The sequence below is a fragment of the Histoplasma capsulatum genome, genomic scaffold (assembly GCF_000149585.1).
Source record: "Histoplasma capsulatum NAm1 scaffold_8 genomic scaffold, whole genome shotgun sequence".
NCBI classification, from domain to species: Eukaryota; Fungi; Ascomycota; class Eurotiomycetes; order Onygenales; family Ajellomycetaceae; genus Histoplasma; species Histoplasma mississippiense.
In genome coordinates this window covers 305401-319433 of record NW_001813975.1, presented here as the reverse complement: position 1 = coordinate 319433, position 14033 = coordinate 305401, and the positions used below count along the sequence as shown (strand labels likewise).

Genomic DNA, 14033 nt, shown 5'->3' with positions numbered 1-14033 from the left:
GACATCCATCAGGATAGCGCCTCGCCCTATGACGATCAAGACGCTCGGCGCGCTGGGAGCAGTGCTCTACGAGGCTGCCCAGGCTGCCGCCAACAAATCCACCACCAGTGAATCTTCATCTTCTGACAATGCTCTGTCGCCAACACCATTCCATGATCGCAAGCGACCCATCAAGAAGCGCAAGAGGGAGGTATCTGCATAATCTCTTACCACTTTGGCTTTCTGTCAAGAAAAAGAAAAACCATTATCTGCCCGCCCTTTCCAGACTGCTTTGGGGCGGGCGCTACGATTGCAATGCGACCAGGAGGTCACATATTTTCTTATTTCTCATCAACTACCCCTTCCTCCCTCCCTCCGCTTACATACCGCGTATTATAGATCTCGGGCATGGAGTGCATTGGTCTTCGACCTTGTTGGATTTTTGATACCACTCGAAAAGGGAAAACTCCATCACATATATTTTCTTGTCTCCTGCTTGGTGTGATTTGATTCTGGTTCTTGTTGTTTTTATGTTCAACTATTACTTGGAGTCCTGGGATAATTTCATTTTTATATTCTTTTCTATTATATGTTTGGGTATGGTGTGTTTTGGGTCATCGTGAGAATTCCCTTCTTCATTCATATTGGATACTTTGGATTCTTTTTTTTATTTTTCTTTGTTTTATAAATAATTCTTTGTCGACTCGGCAAACTAATTTCCCACCCTCAACACTCGTCTGATCGATCAATATCCCCCGACCCGCATATCGTCCAAGAGAATGGAGAAGGAGGGAGGGAGGAATGAAGGCATGAAGCCAGGTAGAAAGGGGCACGGCGAGTGCGCGCATGTCGTTTCCAGTCACGATTAGCCGCTCTCTTCTTTTGTTGTCATTGTTGGTGTGCTCGCATGTGCGAAGAGGCCCTGGGAACCAACAGAGGTGGTCAAATCTTAAAGAAACCTCCCAAAGCAATTTTCGCATTTGTGTCTGTTTCTTTTCTTTTCTTGGTATTAATTGCCTTTTTTTGTCCTCTTTCTCTTCGCTTGGACTCCCTCTTCTTCCTGTATTAACTATTCGTACCTCTCCTTGGTTTTTGCCTTTTTTATTTCATTTTGTTGTCTTCCTCAGTCGTCCAGCCTCTGGCGGAAAAATGCCCACCTTTTCTTCTCTTTCTGCCCCTGCTTTCCCTGAGTTTCTAATACATCCCCGGTTTTGAGCCATGGTTTTCCATTACACGTCGTTTCCTTTTTCTCATCCTATCATTCCCCTATATTCTCCTTATATATATTCCTGTATGTTTTTTCTATTTTCAATTTTCTTTTTCATTTTTCCATTTGTCATGTTTCCGGGTGCTGGTCACGAACGACATGATAATTTATTTCAAACAATTTTCAAATATCCTTCTTTGTCCCAGCCCCTTTTCTTTGGCTTCTATATATCCACATTCCTCCCAATCCACGCATGTGTTATATCAAATATCAGTTATTACTTGTATCACCTCCTTTTTCTTGATGTATTTTCCTCTTTTCCATTTTCCATTACCCTTTCCATGTTTCTCAATCATCGTGTCTTAGCGTAATCCGCTCACATTATATAAAGCATAACAAAAAAATAAAGGAGATGAATATTACGGCAATGGATTCTTTCAATTTCCTCTTCACTTGCCTATGAGAGGATCTGCAAGGGCTCAAGAAAAAAAAATCAGAAGAAAAGAGAGGGGAGGGATGGAAGTGAGACTTTCTTTTGTTTTAAAATTTCCTTTTTTTCCTTTTTTTTTCTCCCTTTTGACTTCTCTGCTAGATAATGTCTTGCCAGCTTTGGAAAGGAAATACAAATATTGAATACTAGTATCAGTGAAAGAAGAGAGGAAAGAGAGAAGTATCTCAATAGATTAATTCCATATATGTGCATTTATAATGAGACAAATAACATGGAGAAATTCTATAATTATTAGTAGTTGATGGATAATGTGTTCAAATTTCCATTCAATGTTACCTCTATCGTGCAGCCACTCAGAGCATCCCATTTTCAATGCTGTTTTAAGTTCATTCAAAGCCATGTGACGCGAAACCTACGCCGCTTTTATTTCAAAATAACATCTTACATCTCAGATCAACAACCATTTTCCTCATGTATATTTCAAATATAATGATAGCTGCTATGTTGTATCCACAAGCTATCAATGCTCAGTCTCATTATAGAATGATGCTGCTCTATTTTTTATAATGTATAAATTCAATGTCTTCTGCTTCTTCAAAGCATTTTCTTTGCTTTCCCTGATACTGTTTTTACTGTTTTCACATACAATTATTTGCACTGCTTCTTTTCAGTCTCTTTTATGTTAGTTACTTTCTCCACCTCCTCTTTTAATATAATGACATGTTTGTAAAAGGCGTACTTTGATTAACAGCTAGCACTATTCTAAATACAGTTTATATTGGTTGCTTATATAGGCATGCTTGTGAAACAGCTCCTTTGCCCAAAAGACTTCCATATTGTAGGCAGCCATTCCGTTGACCAGTAAGCGTATTCAATCATAAGCGCCGCCCTTTAAATTGTTTGATCTACCACTACAAAACTTGCATGAATTGGCGACAGCGTTTTAGAGCTTCGTTCCTGACTGGATACAAATAAATTTTAGCGTCATTTTTCTGCCAAACTGTCAATTGGTTGGCTTCAACCTTCGGTCATCAATTGGTCAAACCCGGGCGGTTAGAACGGGGCGCCTAAAAAAACGGCTTGGCAGAAGTAACAATTTCTAGCTTCGTCTCATCAATAGAAAGCAGCACAAAACTTTCAATCCTTTCAAAGGCACGACTGACGGGTGGTTTAGAAACTGTTTGAGACATGACTGCTAAATTATCCCTTGCTTATCTTTATGTGCGGTCCACATTCTCTGGCAGCCGATCTTGTCTGTCTTTACGTTCTGCTGTACCACAGTATTCGCAACGATTTAATGGAACTCAGAGAATGACGTTCTCCCAACTAATGCCTCCCCTCACATTTCCAAGCTCTGGATTTGACTTGACTGATGCCTCCGAAAATATTGAAGAAGAAACCCTTCCGGCGTATAAAGCAGAGAAGTATTACCCAGCTCGAATAGGCGAAATTTTCAATGACAGGTATCAAATTGTCGGGAAACTAGGATATGGAGTGACATCGACTGTATGGCTCTGTCGTGATCTACAGTGCGTACATTTATTTATCATGTTGTTACCGTCCAGAATAAGTCTAATATGTTAACTTCACTTTCACTAACTAGTGAGCCTCGACATGTTGTACTGAAGCTTTGTGTTTCCTCATCAAAGCCGAACCATGAGATTAGAATATACCGCCATCTCAATTCTGTTCAGTCTCAATCTGACCATCCCGGCAAAAATCTCTTTCGACAACTATATGACTCATTTGAAGTGACTGGCCCAGATGGCACTCACGTGTGCCTTGTTCAACAACCATTGGGATTGAGTTTGGAACAGATGCTTGACCTTCGGCCTACTGAGACTCTGGCTATACAACTTTTGAAACCTCCATTACGACAAATTCTGGGAGGGCTTGACTTTCTACATTCAGCCAACATTGTGCATACAGATCTCCAATTCAGAAACATGCTTCTTGAGATTGATGATTCTAACGTGTTCTCAGTATTTGAAGAGGCTGAGTTGAAACATCCCGCGCCGAGAAAGGTCCTCAGTGATCGCATCATTTACAACAGCCGGCGGATTCCCCGCACACAGTGCCTTCCTATCATAACAGATTTTGGCGAGGCCAGATTCGGTGATGAAGATCACAGAGGACAAGATATTATGCCAGATGTTTACAGAGCATCAGAGGTTATTCTCAAGATGAATTGAGACAATAAAGTTGATATTTGAAGCATTGCCATGGTGGTCAGTGACAATTACCTTTCATTATATTTTGACGGGTTGAATTGACATGTCTTCAATTACTATTCGGTCAGTTTTGGGACCTTGTACCTGGGCGTACCCTCTTCCAAGCCAGGAATGATCAGCGGCTTCTGGATGATACACTCCACCTTGCAGAGATGATTGCTATCATGGGACCTCCTCCCAGAGAGTTTTTGGAACGAAGTGAGATGAGTTCTATATGGTGGGATCAGAATGGTATGTGAATACCTGTTCAAATCTACAGCGTGGTGGACCTCATATTTTCTGCTAACATTGACAAAACATTCAAGGTCAATGGAGAGGTTTTGCACCCATCCCTGACATCTCCCTTGAAAGACTTGCAGAGGATCTTGAGGGAGATAACAAAAATGGATTTTTGAAGTTTCTTCAAAGGATTCTATGCTGGATGCCTGGGGGAAGGCCAACTGCGGAAGAGCTCGTATTTGACCCCTGGTTGATGGAGGGGCTTAATTTAAGGAAAACTATCTAGCCCAAGAAAACTTTCTTTTCGGGCGGAAGTGGGATCTCAATCCTCAAACATGACCCGATCAGGTGATGATGACGATGCCGTAGCGGGAGCCATGGGTAGTAATTGTAGCCGAATCAATCAGAAGCTAGTTCAAAGCCCCCACCAGAATATTAGTTTTTGCAGCCCTATTTCTAAAAATTTCTTTTTGCTGGGGCCAGCGCTTGTGCATGCCAGGGCACATGCGCATAGCAAGGCAGCCAAGTTCATGCAGGCCTAAATGACAAGATCCTTTCTCATGCTTGCAGGAGAATCTTCCATTGCCAGTCTGGAAAACCTCTTCAGCGTTTACAAGTTGTTGAGAAAGCCAAGAGCAGCTGGAGGAAGAAAGGCAGCGAATCAGCTGCCCAACGACTGAGTTTTGGAGGACATGACAGGAAGAATCAGCCTTGTGTTTGCTACAATACGAAGAGGGAATCGGAGTGGGAGAAAAATTGACCGTTCTGAGGGGCGTTGCCTGAGCACTTGAGCATTAGTTGCGGGGCGCTATTCCCAACCCTACCAGTCGCATGACATGAGTGGCACTCTCAGGTTCGACCAGCAACCTTCTTGCAACATGTTGCGGCTTTTCCATGCCGTTCGCAATTTTACAGAAATCCTTTCTATATGTGTACTAGCGGTGACATTAACTATGAAAGGCATTAAATCGTCCATTTCTCGGCTCATTCAGTACAGAGCGAGAAAGACATCATTTTTGGAGGGGCATGGGGCACTCCGGCGCTCCTTGGGCAGTTTCCTCCTAGGCGCTAGACTAGGCCCAACATGTAAATAACCTAGACATTTGATGTTGTTGGCCGGAGGCTGCGTATCACAGAATAGAGCACTGCACATATATGCCTCAGCTGCCGACATGCTAATACAACCACTTAGACGTCCCACAGATGTAACTCTTTTATCCCTATAATGGTTAATAACAGTTCACTACAAGGCTCTCTAGGGCACGAAGCAGGGCTGCGAAGACATGGCAGGTTGGGTGGGGTACATGTACTGTACATTGTACCCAACTAGACTTTGGTCAATCGGGTAACCCGCAACTGGAACGCGGCCCCCCTGGATCTTCGATCTTGGAATCTGTTCAAGATTTTCACCATGCCACAACAACACCGACAACAACAACTCAACGTCATTGCCCTGATATCTGGCGGCAAAGACTCTCTCTACACCATCCTACACTGTCTTAAAAATGGACACAAGGTTGTTGCGCTCGCGAACCTCCATCCGTCTCTGCAGCCACAACGCAGCTCTAATTATGCTACATACCTAACGGCGGGGTCGTTGCGATGCGACGACCGGGATGGGGATGTTGTCCAAAAGGGTAGAGCCGGCGAGGAGGGAAGTAACGGAGATGGACCGGTTGGCCAATTGGGGAAAGAAGAGGAGGAGGAGGACGACGACGACGTCGTCGTAGTAGAAGAAGAAGACCTCCACAGTTACATGTACCAAACAGTCGGCCACAGTATAATCCCCCTGTACCAATCCGCCCTAGACATCCCGCTCTACCGTGCCCCAATCCACGGCACAGCCATCAACACATCGCGCGACTATCAGGAACCTCCTCCACCGTCATCATCATCAACATCATCAACAGCAGCAGCAGCAGCAGCAGCAGCAGCAGCAGCAGCAGCAGCAGCAGCAGCAGCAGCAGCAGCAGCAACAGACGAAACAGAATCTATCTTCCACCTCCTCCAACAGATACTAACGGTCCACCCAACTGCCAACGCCGTCTGCGCCGGCGCCATCCTCTCCACCTACCAGCGTACGCGAGTCGAGAACGTCGCCAGCCGTCTGGGATTGACCACCCTGGCCTGGCTGTGGATGTACCCAACCCTTCCACCGCCAACGGAACGTGAGTTGGTCCCGCCTCGCTCCCCCGCAGCCATCGCGGGATTGTTAGAGGATATGGCCGCGTGCGGCTGTGAGGCGCGGATTATTAAGATTGCTAGTGGCGGGCTGGATGTGGAAGATTTGTGGGGGGATGTTACGGGGAAAGCAGACGGGGGCGGCGATGTGACCAGGAGGAAGTTGGTGAAGGGGATGGGGAGGTTTGTTGGGGAAGGGGAGCTGGAGGGGGCGGTTTTGGGCGAGGGTGGGGAGTATGAGACTATTGCGCTGGATGGGCCGGGGGTTTTGTGGAAGAGTAGGATTGTTGTTGAGAGGATTGAAAGGAGGGTAGGAGAGGGGGGTGTGGCTACTACGAGGATTAGGGGGGCCAGGTGTGTGCGGAAGGACGGGAACGGGGATGGTGGCGGACTAGGGCTGGTGAGAGTGCCGCAGCTGTTTGATGCTGGGTTTAAGAGGCTCTTGGATGAAATGATTTTGTGCAGGTGGAAGTATGAGGATGTCGGAGCAGAGCTCCAAGATCACCAGTCACATGGTGACAGTGATGGTAATGAAAGCTGGAAGGTGGCTGTATCCCAAATCAAGGGAGAAAATATCTGGACTATCTCAAACGTCTCTGCCCCTGAAATTGGCTTGGGGGCGGGGAATCAGATGGCAGCTATTGCACGAAAGCTCAAGTTGATCTTACAAGCTACCGCCATGGCTGCTGAAAACACACCCACCCCAACGACTGCGGACATCATCTTCACTACCCTCCTCCTACGATCAATGGACGACTTCGCTTTGATAAACCCTATCTACGCCTCTCTATTTACTAAACCGAACCCCCCCGCTAGAGTGACCGTGGCATGCGGGGATACCATGCCGCCCGACGTGGACGTCCTCGCGTCCTTCGTCGTAGACATGCTTCCACGCGAATGTAGATTGGGTCTACATGTCCAGTCACGCTCTTACTGGGCTCCCGCGAATATAGGGCCGTATTCGCAAGCGCAATGCATTCCGCTAAACAAGAATACAAAGATTGATCGCGATGGCGGGCTAATTTATATTGCGGGGCAGATACCCCTGGAACCTGGGTCAATGCAGGTATATAATCCTCCACCAGGTGAGGAGACTATTGGCTGTCCCTTTGTGTCTCGCTTGGTCTTAGCGTTACAGCATCTATGGCGGATTGGGAGAGCCATGGAGGCGGATTGGTGGTTGGGCGCTGTGGCGTTTCTAGCTGGAGATGAGAATATCTTTGCAAAAGCCAAGGCTGCGTGGGATATCTGGGAGCATATGAACCGCGATCCATCGTCCCTGACGGCTGGGGCCAAGGAAGGTGATGGAAATGATGATGAGACGCCAGAATTCGATTGCTGGGATATCAAGTACGGAAACCAGCGGAATTTAGGGAACCTTTCCTCATCGAAGGGCGTGAGGAAAAGTCTGCCAAATTTCGATGTGGTCAGGGGATCTGTTTGCACGCCGCCATTCTTCGCAGTACAGGTCGCTGCGTTGCCACGCGCAGTTGATATTGAATGGCAGGGTCTAGGGACAAGGTCTAATCTCCTGACCACGTCCGAAGAAACACAAATCAATAATAGGCCATGGACATTGGAGCATTCACAAGGTGCCGGTGTGGGGTCGTTCTACTATATGGGAATTCAAAACGGGGATGCACAGCCCACCCAGGATGATTTGGAAGCGCATATACATGACGCGATAGAATTCGTGAAAGCAAGAGAAATTGATATGCATGGTGAGAATATTGATCATGTTTACTCGACAGTATATACGTCTTACCGTCTGAGAGGCAGTTTTTGGCAGATGGGACAGATTGTGCCCTGTAAGTCTGTCTGGGGCTCAAAGGGTTCGAGGCTTGCTGCTGGTATTGTTGTTCATGTCCGCTTAAGGGGGTGAAAATCTCAGTCTGTTATCTCGCTCATTGAGCATGATGATATTTGAATTGCTTTATGATAATTTTTCAAAACAATAAATTTAATACTGGTTTACCAGCAATATATTGGAGTTTGATGGTTATATATTTTGGAGACTTGAAGCTTCTAAAAAATATAGCAATATTGGTAGTTATATGAATAGTAAAATGAGAAACTTGCAGTAGCATGTATGGTGCCGATTTATGTCGTACGTATTTATGGAGTAACGTGACCAACCACCCAACGCCCGCGTACACCCAACGCCCGCCATTTCGCCACCACTATGATGAAATATTTTCAACGTTATCTCAACAACGCAATTAGATCTTAAGATGATATATTATATGATGGAAATATAGATAGAAAATTACATATAAAAATATATAGCTAATTCAGTAAACGTTTATTTGGCTTAATAAGTCGTCCGGAACGTGAAATCTTGGGTGGAGGCAGATTCAGCGAGCAAGCAGTCATTGAATCAGTAGAGATTGCAATATCATCATACCCCTCTGGCAGCGGATCCGTGGGCACCCTGGCAGAGCTCTGAAAATGCGATTTAGCCACTCTTTGCGAAATCGAGGGTCTACTTTCCCGATTAGGAGGGTGATTTTTGGATTCTTCAACCATCTCCTTATTCAATCGTGATTGCTGCTGTATAGCAGCTTGTTCTTCCTTCTCTTTTGCTCTTGGGCCTTTCTTGCATCTCTAAGCTCCTTGTCAATCTGCCGTTGAGCGGCTCTTGCAGCCTTATCCATCTCCTTTTGCTGCTTTGCAGCCTGGCGAGCAGCCTCCCGCTCCATCCTCTGCTTCATGATATCTGCCTCCTTCTGTTCCTTAAGAATGGTGTGTTGCAACTTGGCATCCTTCTTACAAGTCTGTTCATCCTTTTTGGCAGCCTCAGAAGCTGTCATATTCTCATGCATGCTCTGCATCTTTGCCGGCGAGAAGAACTGTGCCAATGATGGATTTGAAGAATCTAGCAACCCCATTGCTCTGCCACACTTGTGATGTCATTTTTCTTGATTAAGAGTCTGTTGTAGCTGCCTGTTCTTTATTAGAAGAACCTCTTTATCAAGAGCTAGATTTTCCCCTGCACAGATCACTCAGTTGAGATCATTAGAAATTCAATGCTGCAAATTGAGATAAATTAGTGAGATAAAAGCATAAACGCAGTAGAAGAAAGCAATCTATTACAAGATCAAAATAATGCTTGAAGTATGCAGAGTTGTCTGCAATCTTGCGTTTTTGGTCGATATTTCATAGGTAGAGAGACTTGATTACATTCTTGTGGTGTTTGCAGAACCGCAGCATTCAGTTGACTTCAACAGGTGCTTTTAGAATCTCAACAATGAGATTATGAAGGATTTGGGGCGTACAAGGGAAACCGCGATCTGCCAATCGATTGATATGAAAAAGAAGTCGTTTTTCTTGCAAATCTGTGAGGATTTTGCAGTGGATAGAGCTTGCTTCCTTTCTTGACACCTGAACGCCTCTATAACGCCGTGAGAGCGTATATCGGCTGATTCTATATTTTTTGGCAGTCTCAGTGTAATTAGGGTTCAATTGCGCGTTCAAATCATCAATTGCAGCTTGTATAACTGCTTCGTGGTGCATTTTGTGGGTGTTCAAAGATGGGTGAAAAATGAAGAATTGGGCGGGCGTTGGGTGTACGCGGGCGTTGGGTGGTTGGTCACGTTAGATGATGACGATTCATATCAAAAACATGTGATTTAGATGTTGGCATAAATATTTCCAAGCCTCATCTGCCCGCAAATTTTCCCGCAACGAATGTCTTTTCCGTCCACAACAAATTGCTGCACACGGCTCATGGGGTAATAGAAGCGCTAGTTACACATAAAAGAAAAGAAGCGATAAAAAGAAAAAAATACGCGACTGGTTTCTGCGAGAGTTCTAATTTGACACCCCGGTTTCTCTAGACGTCCGTACAGAGCCTAGGTCAATTATGGAGAGAGGGTGAAGACACCTGGCAATTCCGAGTCTCGATCAGAATGATATGGCAACCCAAGATGCCCGCAGAGGCAATGGCGAAAGCCTTGATAGCCATGAGCCCTTGCTAATAGCCCCTTCGTTGCTAAACTCGCGGCGGCAACTTTCACGATCGCCTCGCCCTTACTCTCGGCGCGGATCCAGCCTCATCACGCCGATGGACAATGTTGAATCTGGTAACTATACTACCTCACGGGGAAAATCGTCTATAACATCTAGCGAAAGCGGGACGGAGGCAGACGATGAGAGCACAGGCTTTCTGAAAGGCCTACCGGCGCCTCAAATACGACCAAGACAAACCCTGAGTCTAGGAAAGTGGAATGCCCAAGGGAAGCGTGAAGGGCTGACGGGAGAGAGGTTATGGTCCGCCTTCCGGAGGTCGAGGTTAGTGTCTTCGAGGAGTGATTCAAGCGAAGATGCGTGTAGAGATGAGATAGATGTCCGGGAAGAGGTGGCCAGGCGGAACCGGAGTGAAGTTCTACGGAGATTGTTTGAGACAGGCTTGGTACTTGTTGTAGGCGTGGTGGTATATTTTCGGAAGGATGTAAGATATTCTGCCAGAGCTTGGAATGGAGGTACGTATCAGTCCCTGATTTTGACAGGTGCCTAGGTGCTGATATTTTGTGTTTGTTACTCGTTTAGAGCTTTCTACATTTTCGATTACTATTCTTGTACTTTATTTGATATATCCCTTTCAAATCACCACGTATGGTTTCCGACGGCGCCGCTGGAAAGCTATTGTGGCCTTCCCATTCTCGACCAACCTCGATCCTGCTCCTCTAATATACCCTGTTCTCCTCCCTGTGCTGATTGCGTTATCCCTGATACGCAACCACCAGGTGTCAATATTACCAAATATAATACTTGGCCTCTCCTCGATACCTTCTCCTGTTATACCTTTCTACACTATACGGCATGGTTTTGTTATAACACACTGGGCCATCACAATTCTGCCGGTTATCACCTCGAATATCCGTCCACGAAGCTCAGAGCCCTTCCAGGGACTTAACCCGGAGCTCCTGCTCCTTATTTTCCCCTTACACCAAGCGCTTGTAACAACATTGCATTTTTTTTTCCACACCAGCCTTATTTGCATACCGAATTGCAACTCCTTGCTACTGGGCTCCTTAACATCCTGTTCTTCCCCTAAATTCATCCCCAAGGGGAAATTCTGACCGCCGCTACTGTGGCTTGTCGGGGTCTGGTATGCTTTTCCCATGGCCAGATGTCCTTCGTGGGAAGTCTTTTGACTAAAATACCTGCTTGGAATTTTCGTCGGTCACCTAGGAGGGATGACCGGCGGGGGGGTTATCTTAAGATGCTTGATCATAACATCTGCTACAGCCTTTGCCATGTTGGTCATGGCGGTGGGGCGTTGTCTGATAGTGACGTCCCTGTCAGTGGGTTTTCAATGATAAGGGGCGGCAAGGACAACCAAGGTCACAACATCTTTATGCAACGCAATGTCTCTAAGATATCCGATGATCGAGCCGCGACTCCTCACATTGACCCTGCTCTATTGGACAACATGCAATCAAATTATGAAATTCTACCGCAAGAAGTCCCTGTGAATGCCCAATCGAAAAGTGCCCACAGCCACCGTCGTCAACCATCGGTTTTTGCCAATGGCGATGTAGATGAGAATGTTAAAACTACACCTGGTGGCCGACGTAGACGATTAATGACGCCGAACCTCCAATCATTCCTTTCTCTTACAGCTGCTCAGGCTCAAGTGCGGAAGTGGGCATATGCACTATATACCTATGCTGCGACATTATTTATAATCCTGGTGCCAGTGAGAAAATATGTTGGGCAGAATGCGCTGCATGGAAATGAGCCTTTCGGGTGGGCAATTGGATATCTGTTTGGCAATATCCCATCCGTCAGGTTTCAGATTGTGAAAAATAACCTAGAGAATTGGGTGCGAATACCTCCTTTACACGATACGGAAATGGACAACAAATCATGCCATCTGGGATGGGTGGATCATCTCCGGCGAGATACTCTCGGAGAGGCTAATGCCCGCCTCCTGATCGCCTGTTATTGTGCTCTCGTTATCGTGGTGGGATTGGGCTTGGTGATTCGTCTCAGCGGTGCCGTTGAAGTAGACACTCGGCGCAAAGTTTTCCATGGAATGATGGTCCTGATGTTTCTGCCAACCACCTTCATTGACCCGACATTTACAGCACTCGCTCTGGCTCTCATTCTGGCCATTTTCCTCCTGTTAGATCTGTTTCGAGCCTCGCAGCTACCACCCATCTCGAACCCGCTTACATACTTCCTTGCTCCCTATGTTGATGGCCGCGACCATCGCGGCCCCATCATCGTTTCCCACATCTTCCTCCTCATTGGTTGTGCCATCCCACTCTGGCTTTCTCTTGCTGGGATCCCTCGCACTGGTAGCCCGCCCTGGGAGGGATGGGACGTGGAGACACGCGATCTCAGCATGGTCAGCGGAGTTATATGTGTTGGTATGGGTGATGCTGCAGCGTCTCTGGTAGGGCGACGATATGGCCGACATAAGTGGTTCTGGGGTGGCGGAAAGAGTGTTGAAGGTAGTATGGCATTTGCAGTCGTCGTTTTTGTGGGGATACTAATGGCACGCCTTTGGTTTATTGTTGGGGGGTGGGATCATTCTGTTTCCGTTCCGATATCTCGGGCGATATCCCCATCCTGGCCAACCATGGTGACATCGAAGGGTTGGGCTGTCGTCGTCGGTAAATCTATTCTTGCAGCGCTAGTGTCAAGCTCCATGGAGGCAGTGTTAACGGGCGGGAATGATAATATTGTAGTGCCGTTAGTTTTGTGGTTGCTTGTTCGAGGATTGGGTTTGTAGATTGCCGTTTCGCAGTTTCCCCCCTTCAAATCGCGTCTCCTTTAAGGGAGGCAGCTATCATATTCCATCTCCATTCGGCCCGTCTCGGCGTATAATGCTATTTCAACTACTTGTGCTGTACATACAACACATTGGCCTCAATGATGAGGGACAATTTTACTACTCTAACAAGAAAGAAAGGTGCGGGAATATTATTCAAAACCATGAGGGTATAGCTCCAACGTTGACTTCCCCAACTGGCCTATCTACCCAATATATTAAACCCTTGGGATCTTGCCGAGGCAAGGGTTTCCACTTCTGGTCGCCTAACGCGCCAAGCTCGCAGTTTTGAACACTTCCTTGCTAGCATAAAGTTCTTCCCACCATCAATCATAATACTATGAAAAGGGTGCTTTATGGGAGACTGACCAGAGCGCGTAGCCAATGGAATTTGGGAAGTGTGGTTATTACGCAGCTTCGAACTTGTTCGAATCAGGATTGCAAGGTGTGAGTGTATCTGCGCCCGACATATCTCACGCTCCTGGGTAACCTGACATTGCGAATGAACTACCCCTTCGTATTCTGCATGCCTAGGCATGAAGGAGCTTTACCCGCATGGATCGTGGAAGAACTGATCTAAATATAATTAATTGGATACGAGAGGACTACAATAGCGCGATCAATTTTGCTGGTTGTAGTTCCTCTGACTGGCCATCGTTCTCTGGTTTATCCGGTTTGTTGAGCGCTCCATCAAACTCAAACGGCGCCGGTTGATCCGACGACAAGCACAATATACACTATGTCCCTCAGTGGAATTATATTTTCCATATTTCAACTAATCTGTTCCTAAGCACCACGGGAATCTGTACAGATTTACCAGCTCGATTATCAGATTCTTCGCATGAGGCCTCCTCGTTCCCGAAAATGGGAACATTCTACGAAACTATCATCGACGAATGCTCGCGGTGCCCAAAATCCTATACCAGCTACTTTATTTGGAATGGAGCCGCTCCCATCCTTTCTATCTAGAGAAATTTGCGGAAA

The 14033-nt window shown here is 46.3% G+C and overlaps 5 protein-coding genes across 5 annotated transcripts; 3 read left to right on the top strand and 2 right to left on the bottom strand.

Annotated features, from left to right (window-relative positions):
- Positions 1-2948: 2948 nt before the first annotated feature.
- Positions 2949-3829, top strand: HCAG_07094 (predicted protein; the record flags this gene model as incomplete). Its single annotated transcript, XM_001537622.1, has 2 exons — positions 2949-3166; positions 3241-3829. 2 exons carry the CDS (start codon positions 2949-2951, stop codon positions 3827-3829), a joined length of 807 nt encoding a protein of 268 aa, XP_001537672.1.
- Positions 3830-5498: 1669 nt separating this feature from the next.
- HCAG_07093 (predicted protein) lies at positions 5499-8150 on the top strand (the record flags this gene model as incomplete). The annotated part of the gene is made up of 4 exons (XM_001537621.1): positions 5499-6622; positions 6734-7167; positions 7308-7334; positions 7399-8150. The coding sequence occupies 4 exons, from the start codon at positions 5499-5501 to the stop codon at positions 8148-8150; spliced, it is 2337 nt and encodes a 778-aa protein (XP_001537671.1).
- Positions 8151-8802: 652 nt separating this feature from the next.
- Positions 8803-9099, bottom strand: HCAG_07092 (predicted protein; the record flags this gene model as incomplete). Its single annotated transcript, XM_001537620.1, has 1 exon — positions 8803-9099. One exon carries the CDS (start codon positions 9097-9099, stop codon positions 8803-8805), a length of 297 nt encoding a protein of 98 aa, XP_001537670.1.
- Positions 9100-9478: 379 nt separating this feature from the next.
- On the bottom strand, positions 9479-9781 carry HCAG_07091 (predicted protein; the record flags this gene model as incomplete). The annotated part of the gene is made up of 1 exon (XM_001537619.1): positions 9479-9781. The coding sequence occupies one exon, from the start codon at positions 9779-9781 to the stop codon at positions 9479-9481; it is 303 nt and encodes a 100-aa protein (XP_001537669.1).
- A 400-nt stretch (positions 9782-10181) lies between these two features.
- On the top strand, positions 10182-14018 carry HCAG_07090 (predicted protein; the record flags this gene model as incomplete). The annotated part of the gene is made up of 6 exons (XM_001537618.1): positions 10182-10749; positions 11014-11092; positions 11462-12970; positions 13449-13496; positions 13664-13722; positions 13861-14018. The coding sequence occupies 6 exons, from the start codon at positions 10182-10184 to the stop codon at positions 14016-14018; spliced, it is 2421 nt and encodes an 806-aa protein (XP_001537668.1).
- Between the last annotated feature and the right edge of the window lie 15 nt (positions 14019-14033).